Here is an 8289-nt window from a genome sequence, read left to right on the forward strand (position 1 = left end):
GGAAGGAAGGAAGGAAGGAAGGAAGGAAGGAAGGAAGGAAGGAAGGAAGGAAGGAAATGCATAGAACATAGAACAACCAGGAGGAGCTCCTGGAGGACTTAGGACTCTAGGACCCAAAAGAGAATCCACCAGAGGACACTGGCAAGCTTCAACTAAATAGACACAGGACCTGAAGCCCAACCTCTCCCTTCATCCCTACTGCTTAGGACTCAAGCTATTGGCTTTGGATGCTCAGACTTTTGTTCTTTTAATTCAGCAGCCAGAATAGTAGGAATGGAGACCAGAGGGCTCTTCTCACTGAACCCTATGGAGGAGAGACCCAGGTTGTGGAGGCAGGCAAGGGGCATAGTGCAGGTGCTGGGGTAGGTGGGATGGGGAGGGTGAAGTAGGGCAAGGGCATGCAGCAAGTGATGGGCGGGAAGAGGTGCAGATAGAGGGGTACCTGGGCAGTCAAGAAAACAGGATAAGGAGAAACAGAGGGAGGGTATGGGCCTTTATGAAGGTGTCTGAGGAAGGCAAGAGGAGTGGGGCAGGTGGTTCTGAGAATCTCAGGGACTTTCAGGAGATCTGGACTATGGAACTTTCTTGAGAGTGGGGAGGGAGGAGGCTATGGTCATCAGCACTCAAGATGACTGTCGGAGAGACGACAATCCTGAGCCACTGGCCCAGCCCTGGGTAAAATGCCAACCACTCATTTTTACCACAAACACAGATAGGGGTGGGGTTGTAATCGTGACTTAATAATCTGACAGGCCAGTGAGAATTTTTATCAGAAAGGTCTCATGATAGTTGATCTCAATTTTCAACCTCATGACATCTAGAATTTACCTGTGAGACCACCTGGACTCGAAGCAAACTAGTGGGAGGTTACCTTGACTGGGTTAATCTAGCGGGAAAGCACACCATGGGCGGCACATTCCCTGCAGAGGAGCCTGGGCTATATGAAAAGAAGACAGTGAGGTCACTGGTGAACTTGATGAAACAACTTTGCTCTCTGGAACCCACAATACAGAAGGCAAGACCAGACTCTCCCAGGTCGTCCTGTGACTCCACCCCCATGCATGCTGGGACACATATTCCCTCTGCCTCAGTGAAAAGATAATTAAAAATGCTTTTAAAGGAAAGAAAGCAAAGCACAGCATCCATTCCCCTCTGCCGCCACTGCTGCTTTGCTGTTTGGAGACAGCATCTCACAAGGCAGTCCTGGCTGGTCTAGATCAACGCAGAGAGATCCAGCTGCCTCTGCCTCCCAAGCACTGGGACCTGGCACTCTGCTTAGTCACTATGGATACAATGTGACCAACCCCCTTCACCCTGGCTTCTGCGCTCTATCAGACTGTACTGTGAACTGTGAGCCGACCCTCTCTTCTTTAAGTTATTCTTATCAGTGTGTAGTCACAGCAACCGAAAAGTGACTAAAACAGACATCATCTCGAAGGGACACTAGTCTCCAGTCACAGCCCAGCTCACAAAACAAGCAAAACACCAAAACTACACTTCTGGAGTTCCCAGAGAAGCTCTGTACACCAGTCCGTGGGAGTAAGCTCTCCTCCTCTTAGCTTCACGAAGCATCAAGTTGTCATATATTGGTAAAGGGGCCAAAGGCTTCTATAGCTTTTGTAAAAGGCATCTTGGGAAAGGCGTCCCAAGGCAGGCTTGGCTGCTCCAGGATGTGTATTCTTCCTGGTCACGCACAGCGGAAGACTGGTAGATTTGAAAACTAGGCTGACTGGATGTAGTGGTGCACAACTTTTTTTTTTTTTTTTTTTTTTTTTTTTTTTTTTTTTGTTTTGTTTTTCGAGACAGGGTTTCTCTGTAGCTTTTGGTTCCTGTCCTGGAAAATGCTCTTGTAGACCAGGCTGGCCTCGAACTCACAGAGATCCGCCTGCCTCTGCCTCCCGAGTGCTGGGATTAAAGGCGTGCGCCACCACCGCCCGGCCACAACTTTTATTCCAGCAGTTGAGAGGCAGAGGCAGGAGGGTATCTATGAGTCAGGCCAGAATGGTGTACAAAACAAGTTCCAGGACATCCAGAGTTACAGAGAGACACCCTGTCTCCAAGAAATGGGGGGAGCACTAGGCTGGCAAAACGGCTCAGTGGGTAAAGCCAATTGCTGCTAAGCCTGACCCTGGAGTTTGATACCCAGGATTCATGTGTTGAAGGAGAGAGGTGACTTCTGTAAGTTCCTCTGACCTCCACATTTAAACCATGTGACTTGCTCACACATATACAAATAAATAAATAAACAAACAAACAAGCATAATAAATTGCTAATGAAAATTCAGGCTCAGCATTTGATAACACACAATTTCATTTATGGGAAACACTAAAAGAATGGAGAAGCCAGGTGTAGCAGCATACAAATGTAGCCCCAGTACCCAGGAGGAAATGGGAGGATGAGGAGCCAGCCTTGGCTACATACTGAGTCTGAGGCCAGCCTGGGATACAGAAAAACCTGTCTTAAAAATACAAACCAAGGGTAGAGGAGGTGGCTCAAAGGTTAAAGAGCTGGCAGCACATGCATGAGGACCGGAGTCGAGAGTCTCAGAAATTCATGGAAGTGCAAGGTGGGCATGACAGGCCCAGAAAGCAGAAATGGGGGATCCCCAAAGCAAGCAGAGCAGCACGACTATGGGTTTGATTGAGAGACCTTGCCTCAGTGAAGAGGATGGATGACCGATGAAAGAGGATTCCCAGCATCGACACCAGGATCCTCCCACGCACACTCATGTGCACAGAGACATGCACCCTACACATGCAAATAGACAACACACAGGCGGGAGGAGTGAATGTAGACACCTGTCCGGGCATGTGGCTCCAAGAAGACTGGATGACACACACCTCCACTCATACGCTACACGCCACATCCAGCCACACCTACAGCCAGAACCTCCTGCCCTGCTTCCCAAGATGCTCCCATCTCATAAAGCCCACATACTGCAATCCTGATGTTCTATACCCACAGATATAGGAGTGACTGGCCAGGAAAGGGGCTCCAACATTTCCCACAATCCATCCTGCTTTCTATGTATCACTGATAGAGTTTCAGGGAGGGGGGAGTAAAATTATTATTCATTTTTATGTGTATAAGTATTTTGCTTGCATACATATCAGGGCACCATGTGCATGCCTGGTACCCATGGAGGTCAGAAGAGGGCACTGGATCCCCTAGGACTGGAGTTACATACAGTTGTGAGCCATGTGGGTGCTGGGAATCAAACTCTGTGTTCTTAACCACTGAGCCCTCTCTCTGAGCCATGTGGGTGCTGGGAATCAAACTCTGTGTTCTTAACCACTGAGCCTTCTCTCCAGCCCCACGAAAAAGTTTTTGAGTACAAGGCCCACCCTTCTTTGTCCCACAAGCCCAACTGTTTCTGTTGGGTAATTTGGCACTGGCACAATGTTTATTACATTACAGAATTAACTGCACAAGAGAGAGGCTGGGAAAAGCACTTGGCGTGCAGGCACGAGGGGCAGCACCCACATAGGAGAGCTGGGCATGGTGGAGACAGGCAGATCTCTGCGGCTTGCCAGCAGTAGTCCCAGGTCCCGGTGAGACACCTTGCGGACGGATGCTGTGGAATGACATCTGACATCGCTGTCTCATTCCCACATGTGCACATAGAGACACACAGACCAGGACCGACTGCATGAACCACTTAAATAAAGGAAGCATGGAGTGTGAGCCCTGCCTGAGCAACAGAAAATCACCTTGGACAGAAGATCCTTAGAGCCTGGCCCACCACCACCCAATCCCCAACCCTTATCAACTGGGAAATCCAGTTTCTCTTAACCACAGTCCAGGGTTTCGCATGCCCAGGATCACACCCACAATTACATAACCAAAGTCCAAATTCTTGTTTGCCACAAGCCCTGCCCAGAAAAGGGGAGCAGCCTGTAAGTCACACCCTGCCCTTAGGGGCACCTGCCTGGGTACCGTCGTCCTTGGCCCTCTTGATATTCTGGCGCCCATCCACCCAGTAGATGAACTTGTCCAGTGGGTCGTAGCTGATGGCTTTGACATTCCTCAGCCCATGCAGGGGCAAGACAAGGTCCGGACTGAGCTGGTCATCGGGGATCATCCGGCTGATGGCAAATTTCTGGCTGAACAGCAAGAAGGTGGAGGGCGCTGGAGTGGGACAAACAGACCGAGCGCCGAGCATCAGCAAGCTGAGGGCGCTGGAGCGGGACAGACAGACTGAGCAGAGAGCATCAGCAAGTGCAAGCAAGAGGCTGGACAAACAGACTGAGCAGCAAGCACTGCAAGCTTAAGTCTCTGGACAGACAGACTGAGTACCAAACATCAGCAAGTGCAAGCTGAGAAGCTGGACAAACAGACCAAGCGGTGAGCATCAGCAAGCAAAGGGTGCTGGACAGATGGACAGAGCAAAGAACATCAGTGAATGGAAGCTGAGAGGCTGGGGCCAGGGGTATAGCAGCCAGTGTGGTTACAGACCAGCACCTGTTCCCACTGAACCCCTTAGAGAAGAGTGGACACAGAGCTGTGGGCTGGCCCGAGTGATGGGCCATCTTTCTCTGTTGTGGCTGTTTCTGTTATCATCCCAAGTCTGTATGGTTCTGAATAGGCTGATGCTTTGGAGGTGGAGGAGGGGGTCTCATGTAGCACAGAGTAGCCCTGAACTCTGATAATCAGTCGAGAATGGTCGTGCACTCCTCATCCTCCTGCCTCTACCTCTCAAGAACTGGGACTACAGGTATGCACCACCACACCTAGTTTTATGCCATGCTAAGATTAAACCCGGGGGTCTGTGTGTTGTAGGTCAGCACTGGAGCTACATGCCCAGCTCCAGAGATTAATTTAATATTTGTTTTTATTATTAAAATTACATGCATGTGAGTGTGTATGTGTCTGACTGTGGGTATATAGTGACCAGAAGGGAAAAAAACTGCTTTTGGAGAGATCAGAAAGTAGGCTGGATTCTCCTACCCAGCTAGGGCACATGTCCTGAGGCCCAAGACTAGCTGCGCAGATTCAGAAACTATAGCACCAGATATATGGAAGGTGCCAGGAAGTCTCCAGAAACAGGGGCTAAAGGAGGTGGCTTGAAATCCAAGCTACTGTCCCAAGACCCAAGGAAGCAAGAGTTCTTGCTTCTGCATCTCTACCTGCTCTATAAGAGCACAGCCCCAGCAGGGCATGGGCACATACAGCACTCAGGGAAGCAGAGGCAGGTGAATCTCTATGAGTTTGAGGGCAGGCTTGTCTACATAGCGAATTCCAGGCCAGCTACATAGTAAGACTTCATCTTCAAAAAATAATGGAGAAATGCTCTTCCAGAGGACCTGGGTTATATTCCCAGCACCTACATGGCTCACAACTGTCTGTAACTCCAGTTCCAGAGCATCCAAGGCCCTCTTTTGGACTCTCTGGGCACCAAGCACACATGTGGTGCACAGACATACATGTAGGTGAAACACCCATATACATAAGACAATAAACAAAAAAAAAAAAAATCACAATTCTGGGGAGACCAAGCTCTGGCCCTGGACCACGAAAGACAAGCTCAGTGTCAGGCACATTTTCTGTCCTTTCAAACTTCAGGGTCCACAATGATTCAACAGGGAAGGGAAAACAGCTACTACGGGGGGAGACCCAGGTGACAGAGACCTAAGAACTCTCCAATTCTTTGTAGAGGCCAACATGACATCACAAAAAACCCGTGGACAGGACACACCTGTGCTCACAGAGGGCTATGAGGAAGTCCCTCTCTGGCCTCCTGACTCACTTTCCCTACCAGGGCTGCGAGAGCACAGGCACGCCTACTGGGACAGTAAACAAGGGACTGTACAGGCTCCTGGGAAGAGGTCAAGAGGTCAAGAATGCAGACTCAGGAGGCATTCTGGTGGCTCCAACTGTCTCAGCTGTGCATGCTTGACCAGGTTGTTACATATCTCTATGCCCCAGGTTCTAGGACTGGGATACTCAACTCTATAAGCTTGAGGCTCATATGTGTGTCGTCAGGAGAAACACTCAGGACAGCGCCAGCAATACACTGAGATCCTCCTCCCCCCATCTTCTAAACAATTCTACATTCAAAGATCTTCCCCACAGAAACAGGCAGCTGAGGGGTTTGCCTTCATCCCATCTGGCAGTACCCAACCAGGTAGTACCATGAAGACTGTGCAGTGGACAACCTGCCCAACCATCTGGGTACACATGACACCCCAACTCAAGAAGCCCTCTCCTACCCTTGCCCATTATGCTAGTTGTTCTCAAGGACTGAGGCCTGGGGCGTGCAGTGGGGATCACGGCACTTACGGCTGCAGTTACGGCTGCTGGGGTCCAGCGTGTAGTGCGAAGCACAGCCACAGCGGTGGCCTCCAGGGATGGCAAGGCACAGCTGCCCACACTGGCCATTGCTGTGCACGCAGTCATTGAGGCCATCCTGACGGGAGGAGTGGAACACCAGGATGTCCATGACGAAGTCCAGGTGGCCCTGGATGAGGGTGCGGTTCTGCCCGCTGGTCTTGTCAGCACGCTCAATACTATGCAGGTTCCAGTCAGTCCAGTAGATGTAATCGCTGTACTGTGTCAGGCCAAAGGGGTAGGGCAGATCATCGGCTATCACCATGCGCTCCTGACCTGCGTGGGGACACAATACATAGGTCAGCAAGAGAGCTGTCAGGCCAATGAGCTCGGGGAGCTTCTAGGAGAGTCGAGCCAACCTTGATTTCCAGGAATCTCAGCCACACAGAGAAGCCTGAGCAGCTTCATGAATTGGGCTGGTTGTCCACCTAAGCAGCAAGCCCTGCCAGCGTCTTCAGGGAGAAACCCATGCATCAGCCAAAGGACACTCACGGAATTGCTTTCAGCAGAGAGTAACTTGGTTTCTTTGTTTATTCTGACTGTTTCAGTGCTGTAGCCTAGGCAGCCAGAATTCACTATGTAGCCTGGGCTGGCTTCACACTAACAATGATCCTCTTGCTTCAGCCTGCCAACTGTTATGATTCCAGGAATGAATCAGCATACCTGGCTCCGTTTTATTTAAACGAGCACACGGGCCATTTATACCTGGTTCTCAGAGTCACACAGCTACAGTGCTCCTGTGGAGACTCAGAGCAACGGGAAAGGAAGGACAGATGTCTGAGATCCTGCAGAGAAAGCCCGGCCCTCCCAAGAGTAGAACGGCACAGAGAGGACTGAGCAGATCTCTCTTCCTGTACTACCTGTTAACAAGGGGCTCAGCACACTGGTGCACACAACACACGACAGGCATGAGGCCACGTGTCAGGGAGAGGCAGGGAACAGACCTGGCAGAGCAGAGAGGGATAGCACAAGGTTCTAGGAAGGAAGGAGCCTACAGGTAGGTTCCCAGAGCCCCCGGACCAGTTGTAGGTCCAGCCCCACACAACTATGTTTTACAGCCTGTAGGCGGCAAGTCCCTATCTCCTCATGTGTTCTAGTCATGGTACAAATTGTACCAACAAAAATAAGTTTGCAATATGAGGACATGTTTGTCACATCACAAGAAGAAAATTGTATGTAGTATAGCTTAAAGCAACGTTAGCTTCAAAAACAATTCTTGCCAGTCTGGCGGTGGTGACACACACTTTTAATCCCAGCACTTATGAGGCAGAGGCAGATGGATCTCTGTGAGTTCGAAGCTAGCCTGGTCTATGGAGCTAGTTCTAAGGCTGCCACAGGGGCACACAACACAGAAACCTTGTCTCAAAACAAAACAAAAAATTGACAATGAGAACAATAAAAACCAGTTCTCTGTCCATCCATCCATCTGGTCTTGTGTAGCCCAGGTTAGACTCAAATTCAGTATGTAACCAAGGATGACCTTAACCTTCTGATCCTCCTACCCGCACCTCGTGAGCTGGGATTACAGGCTACACTACCATGCCTAGTTTATATGGTACGGGTGATAGGGACTGAACCCAGGGGTTTCAAGCATGCTCGGCAAGCACCTACTAACTGAGCTACATTTCCAGCCAAAAATTATTTCTAAAAAGCAAAAAATGTACAAAATATTCAGGTTCTCAAAATGAATATCATGATTAGGAAGGTGTATGGCCACAGAGGAGGAGCTTACACTACTGGGTGGTATTGGCTGAATCTGGCCCTGCTGAGCTCCAAAGTTCTTTTGCTGGGTGATTTCAGGCAAGTCCTATGACATTATCCAGGCTCAGTTTCCCCACCAATAAAAAGGGCTACCACAGGGGTTGGAGAGATGGCTCAGTGGTTAAGAGCATTGCCTGCTCTTCCAAAGGTCCAGAGTTCAATTCCCAGCAACCACATGGTGGCTCACAACCATCTGTAAT

At 49.9% G+C, this 8289-nt stretch overlaps 1 protein-coding gene across 1 annotated transcript in view; it reads right to left on the reverse strand.

The window, feature by feature from the left end:
- Lrp5 (LDL receptor related protein 5) overlaps positions 1-8289 on the reverse strand; it is a 109469-nt gene that overhangs the window by 24466 nt on the left and 76714 nt on the right. Inside the window, exons 12-13 of the mRNA XM_005351622.2 lie at positions 6281-6604; positions 3930-4129 (exon numbers count right to left, since the gene is read on the reverse strand). Coding sequence (XP_005351679.1) covers positions 3930-4129; positions 6281-6604 — 524 coding nt within the window. The remainder of the gene's footprint in view (positions 1-3929; positions 4130-6280; positions 6605-8289) is intronic.

Source organism: Microtus ochrogaster, chromosome 8 (assembly GCF_000317375.1).
Source record: "Microtus ochrogaster isolate Prairie Vole_2 chromosome 8, MicOch1.0, whole genome shotgun sequence".
NCBI lineage: Eukaryota > Metazoa > Chordata > Mammalia > Rodentia > Cricetidae > Microtus > Microtus ochrogaster.